This window comes from Saccopteryx bilineata, chromosome 3, assembly GCF_036850765.1.
Source record: "Saccopteryx bilineata isolate mSacBil1 chromosome 3, mSacBil1_pri_phased_curated, whole genome shotgun sequence".
Classification (NCBI taxonomy): Eukaryota; Metazoa; Chordata; class Mammalia; order Chiroptera; family Emballonuridae; genus Saccopteryx; species Saccopteryx bilineata.
Genome location: NC_089492.1, coordinates 130,376,052 through 130,403,724, shown reverse-complemented (window position 1 = coordinate 130,403,724; position 27,673 = coordinate 130,376,052). Strand labels below are relative to the sequence as shown.

General features: G+C 40.3%; 1 protein-coding gene across 5 annotated transcripts in view; it reads right to left on the bottom strand.

The window, feature by feature from the left end:
* Positions 1-26,981, bottom strand: part of STAMBP (STAM binding protein) — a 35,133-nt gene extending 8,152 nt beyond the window's left edge. The window contains exons 1-8 of one of the 5 annotated variants that reach the window (XM_066267395.1): positions 26,917-26,981; positions 26,113-26,205; positions 24,662-24,879; positions 6,607-6,682; positions 6,249-6,344; positions 4,195-4,561; positions 2,087-2,211; positions 843-980 (exon numbers count right to left, since the gene is read on the bottom strand). In XM_066267395.1, the coding sequence (XP_066123492.1) occupies positions 843-980; positions 2,087-2,211; positions 4,195-4,561; positions 6,249-6,344; positions 6,607-6,682; positions 24,662-24,864 (1,005 nt within the window). In that variant the 5' untranslated portion in view covers positions 24,865-24,879; positions 26,113-26,205; positions 26,917-26,981. Of the gene's footprint in view, positions 1-842; positions 981-2,086; positions 2,212-4,194; positions 4,562-6,248; positions 6,345-6,606; positions 6,683-24,661; positions 24,880-26,112; positions 26,206-26,797; positions 26,817-26,845; positions 26,865-26,916 lie in introns of those variants that run through there. The other 4 variants (XM_066267399.1, XM_066267396.1, XM_066267397.1 and 1 more) reach the window with 4 other exon arrangements.
* Positions 26,982-27,673: the final 692 nt, after the last annotated feature.

The window sequence follows — 27,673 nt, the reverse complement described above, 5'->3', positions numbered from 1 at the left end:
TGTATTACTCAAATCTGTATACTGTGGCAGATAAGGGGCAAGTTTTCTACCCAATGGGGATACACAATGGAAGGCCAATATTCATGTATTTAAACCAAATAAAGGACAGAGGCACATGGGACCACTGCACAGGTCAGTATTTTCCAAATTCTAACATACAAATGTGAGTAATCATCCCAAACCCAGAAAAGAGCTGACTTGTTTGTCTGTAATCCTGGCACACATGAAAAGAAGCTTGGTCTTTGACAGTGAGGGTTTGAGAAGGAATAGAAAGAAATACCAGAAAATAATCTTTAAGGGATAGAGTTATATTTTAACTGAATATTACCAAAAGACTACATAAGCTATGCAGACACTTGGCAATCACCTATGTTGATGGTGCTCCTGGTTTACATAAAGATATATGTTGCTTTAAGAAAAACCAAATGCAAACATCTGAATTAAGTTCTTGGGCTCATTTAAAATACTTTGATTTATATACTTTTAGGAACATATATACTTTGTATGAATGAGGCATAGTCCATGCCACCCCTATTCAAGACCAGCATCCCATCACCATTCACCTTCACAAGGAAACTGAAACTATAGAAAAACAAGTTCACTTTTATTTAAAAAAAAATTTTTTTTTAATAAAAAAAATTTAAAGTCTTAAGTATTTCCCAGAAATCAGTATGGAGTACAAGCAGTCAAGTATGCTAGGGAAGCCAAGTCTTCAGCCAAGGAAGGGAAACACAATCTAAATAATCTGAATACTGTTCCCTTTGCAGAAAGAAAAACACTAGTGGTGTGTTTAAACATCATGAGAGAAGAGGCTGGCCCTCAGAGGGCTCGGAATTGCTTACATGAATCCAGCCCAGTGTGATGAGGCCCTGCTGATCCTGTATGAGGAAAAGCTCTTCTTCATTCTCTGTGTTGCAATAATCAGACCCAGCACTTTGCTTAGGGATGAGAACGTGGGTGATGGTAAATTCATTCCTCATCTATCAAAGGAGAAAACAGTTCATCACAATTCCCTGGCACCTATGCAACCCCCTCTGTCACAGCAGTAGAAACTTATACATTTATGTACGTGAAGGCCTACCCCTCCCAGTCTACATCTTGCTCTCTAAGTCCCTTACCTTATGGTTCCTAACCTTGGCTGCTCATGTGCATTCCCCTGGAAGCACTCTGCAAAGTCACAGATGTACTCAGCCCCGTGGGAATTTCTATTGCACGGAAACTGGTCTATTCATGGTTCTCGAGAAGCTCCACACACAGTACTGTTTCTCTTTCTTTTTCTATGTCCAAAGTAGTTCCCTTTCACTGTTTCCCTAGTCCTTCTCATCCTTTAAGGCTTAGTCTAAGCCTATTCCACTTCATTCATTTATTCATTCAGCAGTTAGTTAAGTGCCTCCATTCAGTGATCTTTTCCTTCTTAAAATCCTCTGTGCTCATACTGTACTCCTATTCAGCAAGCTATTTATTTTTTGGCATGTATCTTCTACCTTTCCAAAGTTCTTGGGTACCTTCTGTGGATACATACTTTGTGCCTTATATATTTCAGATCTCTAGGTCCTACCATAAAGCAGGTACTTGAAAAATAATACATAGGTGATGACTAAATCTTCCTACCAAGTGTAGAAGTAGAAATATTTCTTACTATTGGCATTAAAATTATCAGTTCAGCCTGACCTGTGGTGGTGCAGTGGATAAAGCGTCGACGTGGAAATGCTGAGGTCGCCGGTTCTAAACCCTGGGCTTGCCTGGTCAAGGCACATATGGGAGTTGATGCTTCCAGCTCCTCCCCACCTTCTCTCTCTGTCTCTCTCTCCTCTCTCTCTCCCTCTGTCTTTCTCTCTCCCTTTCTCTCTCCTCTCTAAAATGAATAAATAAAATTAAAAAAAAATTATCAGTTCAATTCAAAGGACTGTGAAAATCAGTCAAATACAGAGTCACCAACTTCAAAATTACAATGCATTATGCTGTCCCTGGTCCTTTCTGCAGAGGGATTGGTGCAAAGAATAACTGACCCTGTTCATCTTCTCTGAGAGTCACAGGAGGCCAAGGGAAAGAAACAGTTTCAGCCCAGGAAAGCATTTGTTTTTACCAGTTTTCCACAGAGAATTCCACATGTCTCTACTCCCCGTGCAGTGTTGGCACTGGCTAGTTGGAGAAACTGTGGGCAGAGCCTCCCAGGCACCACCACGTGACGCAGTCCATCGATTGTAGGCACTGTAATGGAGAAAGCGGAAAAGTCTGAGACTGTGGGCAGGGCCTCCCCAATTGGATGCAGAGTTGGAAGCCCAGGAGAGCAACGCCAAATCACTGCCATGACCTTCAACTTCAGGCAATGAGGGGAATCTCATCCTAAATGGCAGAAGAAAGAAGGTTGCAAAGTCTCTTCCCCAACCTCTGGCCACAGCTGTTGAAGTACATTATTTCAAGAAAAGAAAAGAGGCTTCAATCATTCAAGTTGAGACAAGGGCAAACTACTACTTAAAAGAAGGTTCTGAGCTATTCAGGAATTCTCTGTCACCACCTAATATAAAGGATTAAAAAAAGTAACCTCCTCATTCAATTAAATTTTTATTTTAAATCTTTCTTTACCTAAGAATATCAAAGAGTATGCCTTTCAAAGAAATAAACCAAGATATATTTTAGAAATAACAGAAAGTAATTTTGATAACTACTTAGTTCTGAATTTATTAATTTAGAAGAAAGCTAGAATGATAGAACAAAACAAAAAACATTCTGTCCTCAAAAAAGGCATGCACAAACAAAGCAGTTTATAAGCCTGGTTCAGAATGCCAAGAATGGACAGAAACCTGTGAGAGAGCCAGCAAACTAAAATCAGGTGCTAAAAAAATGATATATAGGAAACAACTGGATCTTCCTACCAAGTATAGCAGTAGGTATTTCTTACTACCTAACTCTTTGTATCTTTCAGTCACATTTTCATTAAAAAAAAAAAAAAAGTGAAAAAGGATGTTCTGCTTCTCCACATTTGACAGCAAGATCTGAACTACTGGAGCGGTAACAATGTCAGACTGGGAGCCAAGTAGTCACAGGGCAGTCTGCTGAAAATATCCAAGGATTCTGAATTAAAGTTTCCGTACAATTCAATAATCACCTACCAAGTAGACACTGCTCAGTCCACAGGGAAGACAAAAAGCGTTAACACTCAAGCTCTAACTCTACAAGAAGTTAAAATCCAGTTATGAACAAATGACTATACGATCAGGTAGTGATCTCAGCTGCATTACAGATAATAAGAGCTCTGGGAGTTTGAAGAACGGATTCAATCTGACTGAAGGGAAGGAGAGCTAGAAAAACTTTAAGAAAATTAGGGAAGTCAGAGATAAAGAAGATTTTAAAATCCTGGCAAATGTTAACAAACCTCTTTGGATAAGATAGTCCAGGGACTATTCTGGCAATGTGAGAGTCCAATTTGACCAAAGTATAGACTATGTATGAAAGAATAGTAGTGAGAGGCAAGTTGCCAAGTATGTGGGAAAAACCCTAAAGGCCAAGCTTCAGAGTCTAGCACCCCTTCCCCATTCTTACATTGTCCTTTTAAGTGGATCTTCGGCAAAGCAGATGTCCTTAAACAACTACTTGAAAGCATATTCCTACCTAAAACGATCTAATCTAATAATTAAGGTATACTCATCATTTCACAGCTATTGTTACTTTCTCAGATAGTCAATCCCTGACGAGAGGAGGAAAGACTGGCAATAGTTGATATGGATGGACTGAATATCACTGACTATATACAATATTTACCTTAACTAAGCTCCTTAAGGATTAGGAACATTCTCAGGGCAAGCACAATTCAGTAATGACACCCCCCCCCCCCAATCAACAGTTACATTACAATAAATTTCAAGTGTCCTTTACAAAATGCCAGTAGTGGTCTCTACTGAACATTTCAAATCTCTGTATAACCCTCTAAAAGCTGAGGGTGGGACTTTCCAGAACATTATTAGTTCTTCAGAAAACTGATCTGGGCTCACATAAATTATATGGCTTACACAAAGGCCACGTTCATAATACAGCCAGTCTGACAGGATGCAATATGGCAATACTGATCAAATGGGTATCTGTGTCCACAGCCTAATGGGTGGAGTCCTGGAGGTAACCATAGGCTGTATCTTCCAGAATGACAAACTGTTTGGGTGTAGCTAAGCAGAAAGAAACATAAGCAAAAGAACTCACTGCTCTCTGAGTTGTTCAATGCTCCAGGTTTCAAGGACCTGTCTACCACAGGTGGCTTGGCAGGCCTTACAGTTGTATTACAGTCTGAAGGCTGTGTGGATGCAATGGGTGCCGTGGGGGACACGTCTAGGGATGGCTTCTCCAAGTCAGGGAGTAGTGGGCCACCTAGGCCAGGGTCCACCTTCCCAAACTCCTGTACAATTTTCAGCCGCTCTTTTTCTAGCTCCTGGTTCCGGATCATCTCCTCAAAGGCATGGAACTGTTCCTGCTCCAACTGCTGCTGCTTCTGTTGTGCTATCCTCTGTCTTTCCTTTTCCATCTCCTGCTGGATGGCCACATTCCGGGCAAATTCTTCTGCTTCCTTCTTCTATAAAGAAAAACTAGGAGTCAGGCTAACACTATACTCAGGGACTTCACACTTTAGGAGAACAAGGCTAGTCAGCAGGGGGATTTTCCAAAATGTCCTTCTGCTCTGGCCTGACTTCCCAACACAGGATTCATGCTTCCATTGGTACCTCTGCACACATGGAAGGTTCATCACTCCTGTCTGTCTAGCCACCACATACCTATCCTTCAAGGACAGTTAAAGCCCCAGTCCTCTCAGTACCCTTCCCATTGACTCTAACTGGTATATTTTATTTTTTATCAAAATCTCGATGCAACTCATTGGTATTATATACAGCTTTATTCTATGTTACATGTATTCATACCATATCACAGGTAAGGCTATAAAATAGAACCAAACCCTGCTATGTTAGGGTTCTCTATTGAATTGTTTTCTTTGTTGTTTTTGTGTGTGACAGAGAGAGAGGGACAGACAGGAAGGGAGAGAGATGTGAAGCATCAATTCTTCGTTGAGGCTCTTTAGTTGTTCATTGATTGCTTTCTCATATGTGCTTTGACTGGGGGGGGGTGCTTACAGCAGAGCAAGTGACCCCTTGCTCAAGCCAGCGACCTTGGGCTTCAAGTCAGCGACCTCTGGGCTCAAGCCAGCGACCATGGGGTCATGTCTATGATCCCACACTCAAACCAGCGACCCTGTGCTCAAGCAGGATGAGCCCATGCTCAAGCTGGTGACCTCGGGGCTTCAAACCGGGGTCCTCTGCATCCCAGTTTGATGCTCTATCCATTGCGCCATTGCCTGGTCAGGCTCTAGTGAATTTTTAACCCAAAATGAAGTCTGAAATTTTCTGGTCCTCAGTTCAATCAGAGTGACATTTTTAATGAACAAGAAATATTAAGTATAATCTCTCTCATTACGGTTTTCACTCACTCAGTGCCTTAGAAATATACAGCCTCATAGTTGTTCACCTCTCTGCTGATTTTAGCCAAGAGTCCAGAACAGAGCTCAGCAAAGCACCGCAAAATAATGTGATGTGCCTGCAGTGTGCACTGACATCTGACACAGACCTCTGATGGTGCCCTGAGAGTTTTTCCACGTGCTCGCATAGACTGTTCCTATCGAGAATTATTGAAAATGGCTTGAAAAAGAAACTGATTATTTCAAACAGGTATAGCCTGCTTCAGGTATAACAAAATGTGAATCAAATTTGCCATATTCTCTGGTCTAAAAACCTATGTTTGGCCTGACCTGTGGTAGCGCAGTGGATAAAGCGTCAACCTGGAAACGCTGAGGTTGCCGGTTCAAAACCCTGGGCTTGCCTGGTCAAGGCACATATGGGAGTTGATACTTCCTGCTCCTCCCCCCGTTCTCTCTCTCTCTCTCCTCTCTATAATGAATAAATAAAATCTTAAAAAAAAAAAAAAAAAAAAAATAAAAACCTATGTTTTAGTGAGAATTTTCATTGTTTTTAGGTTCTCATTCTAGATATAGCAGACAGGCAATAGATTTTCTGTCTCTCTTAGACATGCAGGATCAATCTGTGATAAAACACTCAGCCTAAGCACTTGCATTCTATATTTTTGTGTTCTGACCTTTGCTAAAAAACGTGAAGTACCATATCAAAAACACAGGATTGCTGAAATATTATAATCCCAGGGCATAGCCTAAGAAAATAAATTAATTTCCTTTTTTATTATTGTTATATACTCACTTTTTCTTCATTATATTCATTATATTCTTTGGTATATCGTTTTAACAGCTCTGCCTTCAGCTCTTCTGCTTTGGGAAATGCAATCTCCTTTAATTTCTGAGATATACACACACAAAAAATGCTGAGAATTAGAATAGTTCTTAGCTAATTAAATCGATGTCAAATTGGCAATGGCAATAATGTTTCCAAAATCAACTTTGAATACCCGTACTGTCCCATACCTGCTACTTCACACTCATCTGGTGGAATGGCCTCCCCTCCTAGTGCAGGGTTTAATGCTCAGAGACTGACACTACTGCTCTTCCCTTCAAGTTAGTGTGCTGCTGGTAGATGAGCAACAATGAAAGTGAAGACTCACCTTCACTGTGTCTTTCTTTTCAGGAATGACAGCTGATTTGTAATCTCGATGTTTGGGAAGTTTCTCAATAAAAAGCCTAAGGAAACAGATCAGAGTAATGATACAAAGAAAATGTCCACATGTCCAAAAGACTCTGAAGCAATACAACTCCCTTAGCCTGAAGCCACCATATGACAAGGTTCCAGAATTGCAGGAGGGGTAACAGGCACACGCAGACAGGACATATTCTACCCCACCCACCTTGCCCTGTAAAGAACAATAGAGTGTTTCTCGCTTCTTTCAAATCAGGCCTGCAGCAGCAAGTACCAGACTCATACAACAAAAAATATGAAAACAAGAAACAAAAACCACTTATCCTGTGCCCCAAAATATACCTCCCTTTAAAGACATTCTTTTCTTGTTGTGTCAGTGATAGGCTTCCAAAGGAAAGGGTCTCTGTCACAAATAATTCTTCAGAGAACAGTTTGGCAGCCAAGGCCAGGAAGTAAAAAGAAAACTCATGTTCTACTTCTACTTCTAGCCCTGTGTGACCTTTAACTTTGGCTTTTTTCCCTTTGGGATTCATGTTCCTTCAAAGAATACTGCTTGCATCATAATAAGCACTGAGAAGCTTAGATAGTACATGTGTGTCTCATATGTTCATGTTATATGTATAACATGCATTATGGTCTCTGATGAAAAGTGTGTAGAGAAACATAAGTGCCAGATTTTCTCTTTCTGTTCTTGTCCTTGGCTGTAACACTCAGTGGCAAAAATAAACAGACTCAATTCATAGACCTCTAATATTTAGGATGTCTACTTGGAGCCAGTGAAAAAGGTAGAGGTCCAGTATCATGTCAGAGCCCGAAGTGGTGAATTCAGAATTTCAAAGCCACTCTACAATCTACTCTTTTAACCACTATATCACACTGCCCCTACCTGGCTCCTGGAATAATGCCCACAACTATTAGGAGGAGTCCTGAACAAAGGGATCTTTTAACAGAACTAAGCTGTAATAAACATAAGCCAAGACCCAAAACAAATAAATTAAGGGTAGCTTGCTTACAGCCCTAAAATACTTTGCTATAGTTGGGATTAACTGAGTCTTTTCTATTTTCTGCCCATGGTCAGGAGAAAAACAGAGGCAGAAGCCTCAGTAAGGGGACAAGAAGATACCCTCCGTCAAAACAAACCTTCTATAGACAGTCTTCCTCCTTCTGTTCTATATTTGGCATGTGAAAATCTTTCAATCCAAGACTCTTCAGGGTAGGATAAATTCTAAAGTCAAAATGATTCTAAAAACCTTCCCTTTGGGTTCATGAAAAATATATAAAATAGTTTCCTTGAAGTCTAAAACAAGTACAGGTTTGTTTGTCCAATCATGAAGTCCTAAGAGGATATTAAGATAAATAAGACACAGTTCTTGTGTTCAAGAGGCTTATAATTCGGTAACTTTCTCACTTTGGCCCTAATGACCAAGGTTCATGCTCACCACCTTCAGCAGGCTGAATGCGCTTTGTATTGAAGCCTGAACCAGCCAAGAAAATACCATGTCATACAAATGCCTCACTTTATTTATCTTTTTAAAGTAAATTTAAATTTTTTATTTATTTATTCATTTTGGAGAGAGGAGAGAGAAAGAAGTGAGAGGGGGAGGAGTGGAGAAGCAAATGGATGCTTCTCCTGTGTGCCCTGACCAGGAATCAAACCCAGGACATCCACACACCAGGCTGATGCTCTACCACTGAGCCAACCGGTCAGGGCCTTTAAATACCTCACTTTATATTTGCTTATGCTCTCAACCTGAAGCAAGAGACTCTAGAGTCCCTGAGGCCAGTGATTTCTTTCATGCTTCTTTGTATGTTCCTCTAAAGCCAATACGGTGCCTTGTATAAAGAGGCACTTTATAAATATCTGATGAATAGAATCTAGTTTATAAGTAAGGATAAAACTTTCAGATCTATATATGAATACCTTTCCCTTGTTTCAGCTGTTATCCATTTTCTGAATGGGGACATATGGGCAGAGGGGTTTCTTCAAAGTAGAGACTACTAAGCCACATAACCTTTTCCATACTGGAGAAAAAGGAGCAAGGAGGTTAGGAGGACGGGCTCTGGGGCCACCTTGCCTAGGCTCAAATCCCAGCTTGGCCATTTACCTCTGGTAAATTACTTAATCTCACCATCCTTCAGTTCCCAGATATAAATGCAGACAAAATAGTATCACCTGATAGGGTTGTTGTGATGCCTAAAGAGATAAAAAAATAAAGTGCTGAATATAGTGTCTAACATATAGCTAACATCAATGTGCTTACATGATTGTTTTTACTAAAAAATAAATTAATGTGAGCAAGAAGAAAAGATGAAGATGTTAACAACAGGGCTAGCGATGTTCCAGGCACAGAATAGCTGTGACCTAGAGGTATACTGTTCTCAGGGGTTAGATCTGGTTGCAGCCTGGAGAGAGGATATGTACCAAAATAAGAAAGATGCGCTGGCAAAAACACAAGCAAAACCACTTAATAGAACAAAGGGGAAAAAAGAGACAAGGAGAAAAGTAAATATAAAAGGTGAAGAAGTATATAAAACAATATTCAATTTTACTTACCATGAAAGAAATTGAAATTAAGATGAGATCATTTTCATCTGTCAGACTGGCAAAGGCTTAAAGGTTGATTATAACCAGGGTAGATAAGGATGTAGGGAAATGAGTGTCTTTATATATTGTTTGCAGTTCTATAACTTGATAATATTTTTTTCTTAAGGAAGGGAGGGGTGGAAGACAACTATTAAAAATTTAATTAAAATATATATGTCCTTTAAACTCACAATTCCACTTCTAGAAACAACACAAACAGCAAGAGAGTGGCCCGTGAAGAGATCTAGGATAAGACTGTTCCAGGCAGAAAAAATAGCCCTGAGGCAGCATGAGCTGAATCAGTGTGTCCTGATATGGAAAGGTCGATAAGATGTTAAGAAAGCAAGCTGTAGAACAAAATATATTGTATGATTTCATTCATGCTTTAAGAAAAAATGATAATCATATGAGCCCATGTGTTTAAATAGGCATAAACATTTTCTTATACACAAGAAACCTAACAGTGGACACCTCTGGTAGATGAGACTTTTCACTTTCATATTTCCCTTGTTGTATGTTTTGAAAAAGAAAAATGTGTTAGGACCTGGTGGGTAGCTCAGTTGTTTACAGTGTCGTCCTGATACACCAAGGTTGAGGGTTCGATTCCTGGTCAGTGCACATATAAGAATCAACCAATGAATGCATAAATATGTAGAACAAATCAGTGTTTCTTTCTCAAAAGCAATCAATCAATTAAAAAAATTAAAAGAGGTGACATCACGGAAATGGCGCCATGAGCAGCACGTCCGACAGATCTCCCCTAAATCACAACAAATTTATCAACTAGAAACAGAAAAATTTATCCTCGGAGCATTCCGGAGTTCCACACAAACTGAAAGCGAAAGGACTGTTATCACTTGAATCTGAGAGACGAGGGTGTGGAGGAAGCTACCGCAGCGAAGTTCATTCAAGCCGCGAGGAAGTGCGGAAGTGCGCCTGTGGTGAGTCAGCCCACACTCGGGAGCCGCGAGCAGCCACCGGCATGCCCGGTCCGGTTGCAGAGCGAGCACCGCCCACACTCGGGAGCCGCGAGCAGCCGCTGGCGCGCACCGGGACGGTTGCAGAGCGAGCACCGCCCACACTCGGGAGCCGCGAGCAGCCGCTGGCGCGCACCGGGGACGGTTGCAGAGCGAGCACCGCCCACACTCGGGAGCAGCGAGCAGCCACCGGTGCGCGCCCGGTCCGGTTGCAGAGTGAGCACCGCTAACGTTCCCAGCGGCCCGCGCACTGCGAGTGAGAGTCGCCAGCCACCGGTGCCGGAGCACCCCATTCGCGCGCGTGCCCTGGGCATTCCACACGCCCAGAGCACCCTACTGGCCCGCACACCCAGGGTGCCCCATTATCTTGCGCCTGGTGCGATCCAGCCGCCAGCAGCAGGGCAAGCGGGAGAGGCACCAGGGTGGTCTTCTACTTGGGAGATTCTCTCCGTGGGCGGGGCACCTCACCCAGCCATTCAAGCTAACAATCAAGCGTTGGGGGCGGGGCGCGCGCAGGCAGCCTAAAATACCTTCGGGAGCACAGCTGTGACCCAATCACTGAAATTAGCTTAACCCATGAAATCTGTGCACCCTCGGTTCTAATTGATAAGATCTCTCTCAGTTCAGCGACCCAAGACAAGAGGCGTGATATTTTTTAGTGCCTCTCGCTAAAGGGGCGGGGGCAACTTCTGATTGATAGAGCCTCCATATTCAGGGATAAATGCTAACAAGAGGGACTTGGCAGATAATAAGATCTATACTACACTAGTCGCAAGCAGAGACTAGTGCCTCTTCTTCCCAGCCAAAACAGGCTACAAAGTGTGGAAAGCCTGGGTTGAGAGGTCCAACTGAATGCTAGGCGCTGAACAGTCACCTTGACAACAATTGACTCCCACCCCCGCCTGATTACACTGGAGGCCCTGACTGCCAGAGCCTTTCCCAAAGCCTTGCACTGAGTGGGGAAAGAGTGGGGATTTCCCAGCTCTTTGAGCCTCTTACTCCCCAGGCAGAAGCAGTTGCAGCCTTATAGCTGGATCACCAGGCTGCTAATTCAGGAAGGGGGGACTAGGAGAGAGAATCCAGGAAAGCAAACTCTCTCATCGTTGGACCCTGCAAACGCCAACAAGCCTTGACTACCAGCAAGACTAAAGCCAATTATATGACATTGCCATAGAATCCCATCAACTGCAAATCCCTACCTAAGTGTGACACAGGGGCAGAGCCTGGGGTACAGAGTCACCGACCAGGAAGAGGGAGAGAAAAGAAAAAGGAAGAAGTTAACCTCTCAAAATCAAGAAAAATCCACAGACTTTACAACTTGTTCCACTAATTTTTTTTTTGTTGTTGTTTGTTTCTTCTATCTTATTGCCTTTATTTCCTCCACCTCGGTCCTTCTATTCTCTGCCAATCTTATGCTTCCCTTTTCTTGAACTACACTACCCATAAGTGTTACATTTTATTTCTCTTCTTCATCCTCACCCTCCTTTAAGGTTATACTCCAAAACACTTAACTCTTACTCTCTCCTCTTTTGTTTTTTTTTTGATTTGCTTTATTTTGTTTTTTTCTCTTCCTTTTTTATTTCTTCCTTCATTTTTCTCTTTTTCTTATTTTTTCCTTTCTATTCGTTTTTTCTTTTCTCATTTTACTTTCCTCCCATTTAATCCTCAATCACGAACAAATTAGTTAAATTGGGACTCAAGGCTTTTTTTGGCTTTATTTTTCTTTTTTGCTTTTGTTTTTGTTTTTTTCTTGTTTATTTTTGTGGCATTTTGGGTCCTCCCAACCCAAGGTCTCCATTGTATTTAGTCTTCGCTCCACTTAATACAACAGATTTTTACTTATTATTTTTATTTTTTTCTTCTTTATTATTCTTTTTTTGGTCCTTTTTTCTGGTTCCCTCTTATACCTCTCATTATATCTCTTAGTTGACCATCACTTACAAGCAAATCATCTTATGCTTGTCTAAAATTTTCTTCCTTTTTTTTTTTGCATTTAGTAGGTCCCTACTCCCTTTTTTTGCCCCTTGAACTCTTCACCCCAAATCAGGCCCTCCATTATAGGCACGATATTTCCCTGAGGAGGGGAGAGGAGGGAAAGAGAAGAAAGAAAAAAAGGGGGAAATAATAAATTATTACTGTTTTTTTTTTGTGGGGTGTTTTACCTTTTTTTTTTTTTTTTTTTTTTTACTTTTTACTCTTTATTAATTCTAATTAGTGCTATCAACAAGACCACCCTCAGATGCCAATAAGAAAGAGGAAATCGAATATTATGGATACAAAAGAAAGAGAGGTAACACAAATAGATGTGGAAAAATCTATGGAGAAAAGACAACATATTGGAAGCCTTGGAGCTAAATGACAGAGAATTTAAAATAGAAATCTTAAAAATACTCAGAGATATACAAGAAAACACAGAAAGGCAATATAGGGAGATCAGAAAACAACTCAATGAACACAAAGAATATATTACCAAGGAAATTGAAACTATAAAAACAAATCAAACAGAAATGAAAAACTCAATTCACGAGCTGAAAAACAAGGTAACAAGCTTAGCTAACAGAACAGCCCAGATTGAGGATAGGATTAGTGAAATAGAAGACAAACAACTTGAGGCACAACAGAGAGAAGAAGAAAGAGACTCAAAAATAATAAAAAACGAGAAAGCCCTACAGGAATTGTCTGACTCCATCAGAAAGAATAACATAAGAATAATAGGTATATCAGAGGGAGAAGAGAAAGAAAATGGAATGGAGAATATACTCAAACAAATAATAGACGAGAACTTCCCAAGCCTGTGGAAAGAACTAAAGCCTCAAATTCAAGAAGCAAACAGAAAACCGAGTTTTCTTAACCCCAACAAACCCACTCCAAGGCACATCATAATAAAGATGACACAAACCAATGACAAAGAAAAAATTCTCAAGGCAGCCAGGGAAAAGAAGAGTACAACATACAAAGGAAGGCCTATTAGATTATCATCAGATTTCTCAGCAGAAACTCTACAAGCTAGAAGAGAGTGGACCCCAATATTTAAAGCCCTGAAAGAGAGGAACTTTCAGCCAAGAATACTATACCCATCAAAGCTATCCTTCAAGTATGAAGGAGATATAAAAACATTCACAAATACAGAAAAGATGAGAGAATTTATCAACAGAAAGCCCCCACTCCAGGAAATACTAAAGGGGGTTTTCCAACCAGATTCAAAGAACAAAAGAAAACAACACCACAAGTAACAGCTCCACCAAGAACACAATAAAACCAAACTTAAACTGTGACAACAAAGGAAAAAAAGGGAAGAGAGGATGGAGATTAACAGTAGCAAAGGACGATGAAGTGCAGAAATACTTATAAGATAGGGTACTACAATGAATATGGTAGGTACCCTTTTCATTACTTAATGGTAACCACCCTTGAAAAAACCACCACAAAAACACTTGACTTAAAAAAGGTAGCAACAGAGGAAAGAAGTATGGAACACAAACAAACAAAAACAAATGATAGAAAAACAAAAGAGAAGAATCAAACTAGATACAAAACTAACAGAAAGCAATTTATAAAATGGCAGTAGGGAACCCACAAGTGTCAATAATTACACTAAATGTAAATGGATTAAACTTACCAATAAAAAGACACAGAGTAGCAGAATGGATTAAAAAAGAAAATCCAACTATATGCTGCCTACAAGAAACACATCTAAGCAACAAGGATAAAAACAAATTCAAAGTGAAAGGCTGGAAAACAATACTCCAAGCAAACAACACCCCAAAAAAAGCAGGCGTAGCAATACTCATATCTAATAATGCTGACTACAAGACAGAAAAAGTACTCAGAGACAAAAATGGTCATTTCATAATGATTAAGGGGAAGTTGAATCAAGAAGACATAACAATCCTTAATATATATGCACCAAACCAAGGAGCACCAAAATATATAAGACAGCTACTTATTGACCTTAAAACAAAAACTAACAAAAATACAATCATACTTGGAGACCTCAATACACTGCTGACGGCTCTAGATCGGTCATCCAAACAGAGAATCAATAAAGATATAGTGGCCTTAAACGAAATACTAGAACACCTGGATATGATAGACATCTATAGGACACTTCATCCCAAAGAGACAGAGTATACATTTTTCTCTAGTGTACATGGAACATTCTCAAGAATTGACCATATGTTGGGCCACAAAGACAATATCAGCAAATTTAGAAAAATTGAAATTGTACCAAGCATATTTTCTGATCATAAAGCCTTGAAACTAGAATTCAACTGCAAAAAAGAGGGGGAAAAACCCACAAAAATGTGGAAACTAAACAACATACTTCTAAAAAATGAATGGGTCAAAGAAGAAATAAGCGCAGAGATCAAAAGATATATACAGACAAATGAAAATGAAAATACGACATATCAGAATCTCTGGGATGCAGCAAAAGCAGTAATAAGAGGAAAGTTCATATCACTTCAGGCCTATATGAACAAACAAGAGAGAGCCGAAGTAAACCACTTAACTTCACACCTTAAGGAACTAGAAAAAGAAGAACAAAGACAACCCAAAACCAGCCGAAGAAAGGAGATAATAAAAATCAGAGCAGAAATAAATGAAATAGAGAACAGAAAAACTATAGAAAAAATCAATAAAACAAGGAGCTGGTTCTTTGAAAAGATCAACAAAATTGACAAACCCTTGGCAAGACTCACCAAGGAAAAAAGGCACAGGACTCAAATAAATAAAATCCAAAATGAAAGAGGAGAGATCACCACAGACATCATAGATATACAAAGAATTATTGTAGAATACTATGAAAAATTATATGCCACCAAATACAACAATCTAGAAGAAATGGATAAATTCCTAGAACAATACAACCTTCCTAGACTGAGTCATGAAGAAGCAGAAAGCCTAAACAGACCAATCAGCAGGGAGGAAATAGAAAAAACTATTAAAAACCTCCCCAAAAATAAAAGTCCAGGCCCAGACGTTATACTAGTGAATTCTATCAAACATTCAAAGAAGACTTGGTTCCTATTCTACTCAAAGTCTTCCAAAAAATTGAAGAAGAAGCAATACTTCCAAACACATTTTATGAGGCCAACATAACCCTCATACCAAAACCTGGCAAGGATGGCACAAAAAAAGAAAACTACAGACCAATATCTCTAATGAATACAGATGCTAAAATACTAAACAAAATACTGGCAAACCGAATACAACAACATATTAAAAAAATAATACATCATGATCAAGTGGGATTCATCCCAGAATCTCAAGGATGGTTCAACATACGCAAAACAGTTAACGTAATACACCATATCAACAAAACAAAGAACAAAAACCACATGATCTTATCAATAGATGCAGAAAAGGTTTTTGATAAAATACAACACAATTTTATGTTTAAGACTCTCAACAAAATGGGTATAGAAGGAAAATATCTCAACATGATAAAGGCCATATATGATAAACCATCAGCCAACATCCTATTAAACGGCATAAAACTAAGAACTTTCTACCTTAAATCAGGAACAAGACAGGGTTGTCCACTCTCTCCACTCTTATTTAACGTGGTGCTAGAAGTTCTGGCCAGAGCAATCAGACAAGACAAAGAAATAAAAGGCATCCATATCGGAAAAGAAGAAGTAAAGCTATCACTTTTTGCTGATGATATGATCCTATACATCGAAAACCCGAAGGACTCCACAAAAAGATTATTAGAAACAATAAGCCAATACAGTAAGGTCGCAGGATACAAAATTAACATACAAAAGTCCATAGCCTTTCTATATGCCAACAATGAAATATTAGAAAACGAACTCAAAAAAATAATCCCCTTCACGATTGCAACAAAAAAAATAAAATACCTAGGAATAAACATAACAAAGAACGTAAAGGACCTATATAATGAAAATTACAAAGCATTGTTAAGGGAAATCGAAAAAGATACAATGAGATGGAAAAATATTCCTTGTTCTTGGATAGGAAGAATAAATATAATCAAAATGGCCATATTACCCAAAACAATATACAAATTTAATGCAATTCCCATCAAAATCCCTATGACATTTTTTAAAGAAATGGAACAAAAAATCATCAGATTTATATGGAACTATAAAAAACCCCGAATAGCCAAAACAATCCTAAGGAAAAAGAATGAAGCTGGGGGCATTACAATACCTGACTTTAAACTATATTATAGGGCCACGATAATCAAAACAGCATGGTATTGGCAGAAAAATAGACACTCAGACCAATGGAACAGAATACAAAGCCCAGAATTAAAACCACATATATATGGTCAAATAATCTTTGATAAAGGGGCCAACAACATACAATGGAGAAAAGAAAGCCTCTTCAACAAATGGTGTTGGGAAAACTGGAAAGCCACATGCAAAAGAATGAAACTCGACTACAGCCTGTCCCCGTGTACTAAAATTAATTCAAAATGGATCAAAGACCTAAATATAAGACCTGAAACAATAAAGTACATAGAAGAAGACATAGGTACTAAAATCATGGACCTGGGTTTTAAAGAACATTTTATGAACTTGACTCCAATGGCAAGAGAAGTGAAGGCAAAGATAAATGAATGGGACTACATCAGAATAAAAAGTTTTTGCTCAGCAAGAGAAACTGATATCAAAATAAACAGACAGCCAACTAAATGGGAAATGATATTTTCAAACAACAGCTCAGATAAGGGCCTAATATCCAAAATTTACAAAGAACTCATAAAACTCAACAACAAACAAACAAACAATTCCATAAAAAATGGGAAGAGGACATGAACAGACACTTCTCCCAGCAAGAGATACAAATGGCCAACAGATATATGAAAAGATGCTCAGCTTCATTAGTTATTAGAGAAATGCAAATCAAAACTACAATGAGATACCACCTCACCCCTGTTAGATTAGCTATTATCAACAAGACGGGTAATAGCAAATGTTGGAGAGGCTGTGGAGAAAAAGGAACCCTTATTCACTGTTGGTGGGACTGTAAAGTAGTACAACCATTATGGAGGAAAGTATGGTGGTTCCTCAAAAAACTGAAAATAGAACTACCTTATGACCCAGCAATCCCTCTACTGGGTATATACCCCAAAACCTCAGAAACATTGATACGTGAAGACACATGTAGCCCCATGTTCATTGCAGCACTGTTCACAGTGGCTAAGACATGGAAACAACCAAAAAGCCCTTCAATAGAAGACTGGATAAAGAAGATGTGGCACATATACACTATGGAATACTACTCAGCCATAAGAAATGATGACATCAGATCATTTACAGCAAAATGGTGGGAACTTGATAACATTATAAGGAGTGAAATAAGTAAATCAGAAAAAAACAAGAACTACATGATTCCATACATTGGTGGAACATTAAAATGAGACTAAGAGACATGGACAAGAGTGTGGTGGTTACCAGGGGTGGGGGGAGGGAGGACATGGGAGGGAGGGAGGGAGAGAGTTGGGGGAGGGGGAGGGGCACAGAGAACTAGATAGAGGGTGGCGGAGGACAATCTGACGTTGGGCGAGGGGTACGCAACATAATTTTTTTTTTTTTTTTTTTTTTTTTTTTTTTTAAAGGTTTTATTTATTCATTTTAGAGAAGGGGGAGGGGGAGAGGAGCAGGAAGCATCAACTCCCATATGTGCCTTGACTGGGCAAGCCCAGGGTTTTGAACCGGCGACCTCAGCGTCTCAGGTCGATGCTTTATCCACTGCGCCACCACAGGTCAGGCCGCAACATAATTTAATGACAAAATAACCTAGACATGTTTTCTTTGAATATATGTACCCTGATTTATTAATGTCATCCCATTACCATTAATAAAAATTTATTTTAAAAAAATTAAAATAGTTTTAATCATGAAGAAATATTAATATGTATAAAAATAACTAATTCAAAAAGTCAAACAGAAATTGTTTAACATGGATATATTATTGTTTCATTTCTTCCAATCTTAAAAAATTAATCAGCAAAGTGAGCATAATCACAGATGAAGATCTCTTCAGTCTATAAGTTCCAGTCCCAGATGTAACCGTTTTCATTACAGGTGACAAACCATTTACAGAAAGTGGGTTTGTTTTTGTAGGCTCACAGAGCAGACAGGAATTGCTTCAGTCCTCTGTAACTCCCTTCTATGTAGCCTAGTCAATGACCATAAAAAGCTGTGAAAGAATCCCCTGCCTGGATTATTGCCTGTGCTCATCATGAAAATATGTACTGCTTTAACATGCTGAAGATCCTTCTTCTATACAGGGGTCTGCAAAAGGCAAAGCATTCCTGCAGCAGGGAAAACCTCTGAGGGGGGAGAGGGGAATGTGCTTGAGATCATTCAGATGCCTGAACTGCTCCAGGGAAAAGAACAAATACGCCTTTTAAACTCTGGAATTAAAGGGTCCACAAAAGGTCTGAACAATGACTCTCAGTAGTGGGAGGCAGAGGAGTGGCGACGCTGATCCCTGCCCTCCACCCTCTTCAGTTGTAATAACTGCCAAAGTGAGCCATAATTACTGACAGAAATAAACCAAGTAAAATGCAGTAGAAAAACAGAATGAGAATACTGAGTTAGAACCTTTCCCCTATTCTTAGGGCTTGTTGGTTCAAGAATCAGAATAAGGGTCCTAAAGATATCTGCAAGAAAAATAAAGTAGCTATATTTATTGATCCAGGTCAAGACAAACCAACAAAATTCCAAATTAAACCCCAAATCTAACAAATTAAGTAAAGGAACTGCTACATCCCACCTCTCTCTTATTCAACTCTCCTCCAGGCCTAGTTCATCATATTAAATGGTCCTATAAGGGGAACCACATACGGGGACAAACTCCCCTCATATCAGTCTCACTGTTAACAGTAATACTCATGTCCCTCAAAGTAACACCAAAGTCACAGAAAAATATCAATTTCTTAAGAATCTGTGTACTCTTGATCCTAGTCCTTCCTGCCTATTTAGGAGTTTATTACTACAGTTAAATGCACTCTTTTCTTTAACATCAGCCTTTCCTTCTCCAGAGGATACTTTTCATCAGCAAAAAAAAAAAAAAAAAAGGCTCTAGAATCTACCATCTTAAAATACACACCACATTATCACATTGTCCCCCTTCAATTACTTCCTCATTTTTCCGCTTCCTATACAAACTTCTACAAAGAGTTGTCTATGCCAGGTCTTTGCAAACTATGCTAGTGGGTCAAATCCAGCTCACCACCTGTTTTTGTTAATAAAGTTTTGTTGGAACTCAGCCATACCCTCTCGTTCATGTATTGTCAATGGCTGCTTTCACACTACATAGCAGAAGTTGTGACAGAGATCAAACGGCCTGCAAAGCCAAAGATATCTACTATGTCGCCCTTTACATAAAAAGTCTGCTTACAGTATACTGTCTCTATTTTCTTACTGTCCATTCACCTTTCAACTGCTCTAATCAAGTGTCCCTTTAATCCTTCTAGTAAAATTGCTTACCAAAATCAACACTGACATCAGGTTACCAAACTCAAATCCTCACCCATCTGACCCATCTGACCCGGCTGCTCCTGTCTGCACACAGTGACCTCTTTGGCTCTCACAGCACTACTCTCTCCTGGACTTCTTCTGCCTCCAGACTTTCCTTCAGAGTCTCCTTAGCTGGTCCTCCTTCCACTAAGCAATCTCAGGGCTCAGTTTCTGGCTCCCTTTCTCATTCTACAGTTTCATTATCAAGTATTCTTTATCCTTTTATGTGCTGTGGGATCCTTCCAGTATCTGATGAAGCCTATAGATTCCTCCTTGGAATAACTTTTAAAAGATACACAGTTTTGTATTTTATACAAGTAATACTGAATACAGTTTTCAAAATATAAAAAGTGATGTCTGTTTCTTTATTAATGCATTAAAAAACAGGATCTAGTCACAAATTTAATAACTGTACTATAATTGTGAGGTAGTAAAAAGTGTAAATGCTACCTTGAGATACTAGTAAAAATTGTAATGTAATATGAAAATATCATGATTTCTGCTGGTGACAAAATTACAAATACAGGCATACCTCATTTTATTGTGCCTCCTAGATACTATGTTTTCATCAACACTGAGACGAGACCCTCCACCAGCAGAAAAGATCACAATGCATGAAGGCTCAGATGATGGCTAGCATTTTTTTAGCAGCAAAGTATTTTTAACATGTGTTTTCTTTAGACATAAGGCTATTGTAGCTTAATAGACCACAGTATAGTGTAAATATAACTTTTATATGCACTGGGAAACCAAAAAATTCATGTGCCTCACTTTATTGCACAGATTGTTTTATTGCAGTGGCCAGGAACTGAACCCCAGTATCTCCAAGGTAGCCTATATTATTAGTACTACTGTCATTTGAGGCCTACATTCAAAATGGAAGGAAATGCTAAGTTGCAGTTGAGGTTAATAAAAATAAGAAAAGTTTGTCTCAACTAAGTTCAAGGACTCCATGTTCTATCCATGAATCCCCACGGGGTTCCTGAGCCCCAGATTAAGACCCTCTGTGCTAGAAGGTCTCAGTAATTCTCATGGCTTCAGAACCATTGCATGCTGAGGACTCCTGCATTTGTATTTCCAATCAGACTTCTCTGAGTTCAGACTGGTACATCCAACCGCCTTCTGGACATATCTGCTTCGATGTCTCACAAGCATCTAAAACTTAACATCTTACCAGGTCAAAAAAAAACCAGACCTGAGTTCTTGTATCTCCCCCTTTGAACACCACTCTCTCCATCTCAGTAACTAGACCACTACATACTAAATTATTCAAGGAAGAAAGATGAAGTCAATCTTGATACCATCTTCTTTCCCAAAATATTTAAGTAAGTCCCATGGACTCTACCTACAGAATACCAAATCCATCCACTTCTTTCCAGGTCACCACGCTCCTTCAAGGCACCAGCCTCCCTCCTGAACAGCTTATTTCCTAACTAATCTCCCTGTCTTTTCTTAACACTCCCTCCACCATTCACCACACAGCAGCCGAAATTTATATTTTTAAAATATAAATACGATTAGGTCACAACTTCATTTAAAATTTTCCAATGGCTTTCTGTTGGTCTAAAGATGAAATGCAAATTCCTTACCTTGGTCTATAAGGTTCTGCAAGATTCAGTCCTGCCTGCCTCTCTGACCTCATTTTGAGTCATCCTTCTTCACTTACTGTACTCCAAACACAACGACCAACTCTATTGTATCCTTCAAGTTTCAGTTTAAATTTTATCTTCTCAGACAGACCTTACCCTGACTTTTCTATTTAATTATATATTGGTTATTATCTATCACAGCACTCTCTCTGTTGCCTTCATAGCATTTTCATTTTGTGACATTTGCTTACATGTTTATTGTCTTCTCCCATAACTAAGAAGGTATACCAATAAAAATAGAGGTCATTTATCTACTATATATCCAGGTCTTAGCACAATCCCAAGTATATAGTAGGCATGCACAATATATATTTTTTGAATGAATATGGTCCTTATCCTCAAAGCACTTTCTATATGGGACAACAAGACCTGGAGGGCCCATTAGAAAACACCTGGTAGAGTAACTTCATGATTCTACTGAACTCTCCCAAAGGAATTATGTCCTGGGTCTCATTCTGGGAGAACCACCTACAGGATTACTGAAATATACAGGAATACAATTTCTACTACCAGCAGAGTATACAAAGAGGGGGCCAGTGGCCAAAGAAACTTCTCAGGAAAAGTTTTGCCCACTGTGCCTTAGGAATAAAAAATAACAAGCCAGCAAAGAGAGGCCAAAATGTAATTATAATTCTATGAAACTTTACCAACATTGAGTCCACATGACAAGGCATTACAGCATAAATGAAATGCAAGACCTTTGAGAAAACAGGCACTACATCTAAATAAAAAAATAAATAAAAAGGACAACAGCTATCCCTTTTCTCCATTCTAAAATTTCAATAGGAATCCTAGGCAGTCCACTCTTTTTTTCTTTTTTTTGCAAAAGAGATACAGATAATTTGTAGATGTGTCACTTCAGTTGTTCACTGATGATTGCTTTTCATACATACCTTGACTGGTGTGGCAGGCTCCAGCTGAGCCAGTGATTCCTTGCTCAAACCAGCAACATTGGGCTTTAAACAAATGACCTTTGGGCTCAAGTCAGTGACCGTGGGATCATGTCTATGATTCTCATGCTCAAGTTGGCAACCCCACGCTCCAGCTGTATGTACCCATGTTCAAGCCACAACCTTGGGGTTTCGAACCTGTGTTCTCGGTGTCCCAGGTTGATACTCTACCCACTGTGCCACCACCCAGTCAGGCCTAGGCAGGCCACTCTTAACTCCCACTTTTCTTTTAGTGCACTGATTCTACAACAAAGCAGTTTTGTCCCTCAAAAATCATTAGGTAATGTCTTAATGTCTGGAGACATTCTGGTTGTCACAGCTGGAGGGGAGGAGGTACTACTGGCATCTAGAGGGTAGAGACTAGGATGCTGATAAACACCCTACAATGAACAGGACAGTTTCTGTAACAAACAATTATTCTACCCAAAATGTAAATGATTTTAATGTTGAGATACCCTGCTTTATAGTATGTGATCAAAAACATACTGTGACATAATTGATATGCATATATCATCTCTGGGAGAACATATGGGAAACTAATAGAGTGAATGTCTGTGGAGAGAAAAATCAAAGAGTTTGAGAGGAAAGAAGATTGGTAGGAGACTTAGTTTTAAAATATTTATACCCTTTTGTGCCTTCTGAATTCTGTACCATATATATGTAATACCTATTCAAAAACAATAATAAAAAATAATTTAAAAAACAGGCAATGTGGCCCAAGACAATGATCTCAAAAAACAGAACATTATCAAAACAAAAAGAACAGAATCTATGTTGGGTTTTATCACTCCAAAAGGTGGAACAAAGCATATCACTAAACCTTGAGCTTGTTTCCTCATCTGTATAATGGGAGGATGATGTGCACTACTAAATGCACACAGAGATGTGAAGATCAAATGAATAATACAAGTGAAATACTCTATGAACTACTAAGAGCCGTATAAATACACTGTAATTGTTATTTACTTATTTGTTTTTTATAGAGACAGAGAGAGAGTCAGAGAGAGGGATAGACAGAGACAGGAATGGAGAGAGATGAGGAGCATCAATCATCAGTTTTTTGTTGTGACATCTTAGTTGTTCATTGATTGCTTTCTCATATGTACCTTGACCATGGGCCTTCAGCAGACCAAGTAACCACTTGCTCAAGCCAGTGACCTTGGGTCCAAGCCGGTGAGCTTTGCTCAAACCAGATGAGCCTGCGCTCAAGCTGGCGACCCCAGGATCTCGAACCTGGGTCCTCCGCATTCCAGTCTGACGCTCTATCCACTGCTCCACTGCCTGGTCAGGCTGTAACTGTTATTATTATTATTCTTTTTTTTTGTATTTTTCTGAAGTTGGAAACAGGGCGGAGTCAGACAGACTCCCGCATGCGCCCGACCGGGATCCACCCGGCATGTCCACAAGGGGACGATGATCTGCCCATCTGGGGTGTTGCTGTGTCACAACCAGAGCCATTCTAGCGCCTGAGGCAGAGGCCATAGAGCCATCCTCAGTGTCCGGGCCAATTTTGCTCAAATGGAGCCCTGGCTGCAGGAAGGGAAGAGAGAGACAGAGAGGAAGGAGAGGGGAAGGGGTGGAGAAGCAGATGGGTGCTTCTCCTGTGTGCCCTGGCTGGGAATCGAACCTGGGACTCCTGCACGCCAGGCTGACGCTCTACCACTGAGCCAACCGGCCAGGGCCTGTTATTATTTTTTAAAGGTCCTGATATTACCAAAGAAGAAGACCAGGAACTACATATATATACATATTAGACCCTTTAACATAATTCCCTTCCTAAATTACACATCATTTTATTATCACTGGGGCTTTAGAAATTGTTTTCTGTTAACTGTACAGAAATTTTCTATTTATACTGCCTATCCTAAGAAGCTAAGCAACTAAAGGGAGACATACAAACTGCAGGTCATTAATACTTAATGATTTGCATCATGAAACTTAAGAAAAAACGTTTTCCTGAATCACTCAATTTGCTACAAAATAAGTAGAGGTGAGGAATTCTGGCTGTGCAAAGCCTCAACATTAAACCTATGATTAATAAAGAGAGGAGAGGAAAAACATTCATCAATACCAATCATGTGGGTTAACCACCAACTCTCTTGCCTAACAGCTGGGCCATGTGGGCACAGACCAAAAAGATAGGTCTTTTACTCATAAAATCATCGAGTCATGAAAATAACACCCTGAGTACTCATGTCTTTGAATGTCAAAGACAGCCAACAGGTAGGAGCTGCTAGCAAAAATGATTAATGGTAATGAAGTTGTAAAGTTCTACAGCTTTAGCAACTCTGAACAAATAAATGAGCACAAAAGAAGAATGAGTGAGATACCAGTCACTGGAAAAGAAAAAAGTGGAGGTGTCTTACGTGATATACTTGTTATATAGAATGAAGGCATGTTCAATGTTGCCCTCCTCAGAGTAAATGGATGCCATTCGGATAATCTCAACTCCAGAGCGAAAGTACCGACGGGGTGGAATGTCTTCATTTATCTCCACTGTGCTACCTATCTGGGAGAGAGCCCTCACCCGGTCTTCGGGAGGGAGGCTCACATCTCCATGGTCAGTCATCAGGACCAAGAAGTTCTGAGATAGGAAAGAGAAAAAGGATGGCATCAACATCATGGCCCACAACATCCCAGCACAACCTAGTACATATCCTCTACCTTATAAAGACATAGAGAGAAAAACATAGGCAGTGGCTCATATCGAATACAGTCTCTTCCCCACAAGAAGGCTGAGACCCTCAAGGAAGTCCATATTACAATGATGTCAAGATTGGCAGACTCAAAAACCCACAGGGCCTGTGCCATAATTAGGTGGTACAAGTATAGCTACAATGGGCCACAGGATGTTCAGTTCTACCCTTGATGCTAATTATTCTGTCTTTAGGTGGCCCTGCCCTCAGCACCATAAAAGGAGAGACAGCATCTTATATTTTCAGCATTTCTCCTTCCAGCTACCCACTTCCTTCTACTCAAGTACCTAACAGGATATGCTCAATGAACTTTCATGATGATTGTTAATTGACTTCATGTTTGATTTTTTAGTCTGAGAGTAGCTGACATTTTCCTGTGGTGTACCTTCTCATATTTGAGCACTAGGTTAGTCAGGTAAACTGGTCCTGGTCTGGAAATGAATGCTCATAATCCTAACTTTACTCACTAAACAACTATTCCAGTCAATCTACATCACGCATCATATCAGGGTATGGAATTCAGATCTTGAAAACAATTTACTCAACTCTATCCTCAAAGTCTAAGCACTCTTTCCATAACAAAAGGGCACAAAGGTAACTTGGAAGCAAAAAAGCCTGGGAGTTTTCCCTCCCTGCATCTCAAACTGCAGTAATTCTACAATCTTTATAAATATTGTTGCTGTGATTAGATTCCAGCTTCCAACTGAACATCACTCTACATCGTTTCCCAAAAGAACTTGAGTGTTTGATACACGTTGAACTCACAGCACAGCCTAACAAGCGTGCTCTAGATAACATACAAGATAGTTGAATTCATTTTGGAATTCAAGGCCTTGTATCAACTGGCCCCGTTTTGTCTTTTCAATCTTAAACCTTATTCCTTCCCAAAGGAGAGCTTTTGCTTTAGTCAGGATTCTGATCTGCCCAGAAATCCTCACATTTCAGTTTCATTTGTTTAGCCACTGTTTTTATTTTCCATGCCAACCCCTCCCACAGAGATAGTTTTCTCCTGGCCAATTCTATCTCTAGGTCACATTTCCTCGGCTAATCTTTCTTTCTAAAACATCCCCAACTAAGGCCCTGACCTGTTATCTCAGTCAGTTAGTGTCAACCAGACATACCGAGGTTGTGGGTTGATCCCAGGTCAGAGCACCTATGAAAGCGGCCAATGAATGCACAAATGAGTGGAACAACAAATGAATGTTTCTCTCTCTCTAAAATAAACGAATAATGAAAAATCAATGAAATAAAGCACTCTAATACCAAAAAGCTGTGGGTACTACCAGGGGCGCAAGGCATTCCATCTCCCACAAAGCCTTTTTCGGGGCTCAGAAAGCCGCTAGCGAATCTAAAACCTCCCCACGTTGCCTAATTACTATACTCAGTCCAGGGCCCATTAAAGCTAACTGAAGGAGGGGATGCTTGCTGCACCTCAGCACCTCTCGGGAGACGATGTTTTGGGCGGAGATGCCAGCCCCTCGCCAGGCCAGCGAGCGGTGCCCTACATCACAGGGCCGAGCCACTCTCCAGAGAGCCCAGCATCCGCATGGACGGGGGAAGCGTCCTAAAGGACTGAGGAGGTGAAAACAAGTAGCAGGAATGAGAGGACCGGGTGTATGCAGTGGACGGGGACCTCCTGACAGCGGCCTCAGGCACCCTCCTTCAAAGGCACTCGAGCCCAAGTTACCAAACCGAGGCAAAATTATCCAAGGTCTCGGTTTTCGAGTGCGATAGGCGGGGACGCGCTGGGCCTGGCTGGGGGCGGGAGCTGGCAAGGGCCCCGCGCGCAGCGGGCGGGCACGGGACCTGGGGCTAGCGACCGAGGCAGGCGAAGGCTCTACGCCCCACACTCACGGCGGCCGCTCCCCTCCAGTCACACCACGTTCAGAACCCAGCCCCACCACATCGCCCCGACCCTTCCCCACCTGTCCCTGCGGACGACACTCGAAGCTTCCGTAAACGTCACATCCGGCGCGCCCGTCCCGACCACTCCCTCTGGCCTGTATAAATGACATACCCTGGAATTTAGGACCCGGGGACCGAGCTGGTGGGCGGGGCCACCTGCTGAAAATCCGACCGATGAGGAGAGAGCTCCACGGCGGCCATCTTGGTAAAGGAAATCAACGGGGAAGAAGGGGAACCAAGTAGTTTAAGGAACCAATGACTAAAATAACTTGTTTTTAGAATTATTTTGCTTTGTGATATGGATTTCTTGTCAGATAGCTCCTCTACACACTCACACAGATCCAGCATTCAAGGAGGGAGTGCTGATCCAGAGTACCTGTCTAACCAGGGTTTCTAAATCAAGGAAAGAAAAACTGAAATTTTCAGCTTGTTTGTATTACTTTCTACACAAAAATTGATGGCTTGAGGTATTAAGCAATTTCTCTTATTGCCTAGAAAAGACTGTAAGACTAATTTTTAATATGAGAGCAGACATAAAATTGATTGCAAATGAGTGCTTAATTTCTAAGGGTCACTGTACAAAGCAATGGGGACACAAAGATTTGTATGACACAGTTTCTTCCCCTCTGCCCAGCACAAGATGGCTGTTTACACCAAATACAAACAGAGTGGTAGATTCTATGTGTCAGTGCTAGGTTCTACTGTGAGGTTTCCTGGATCCCCTGCAGTTAACTGGGAAGACAGCTGTATAGGGCACCTTTCTGTGTCTTCAAAGCT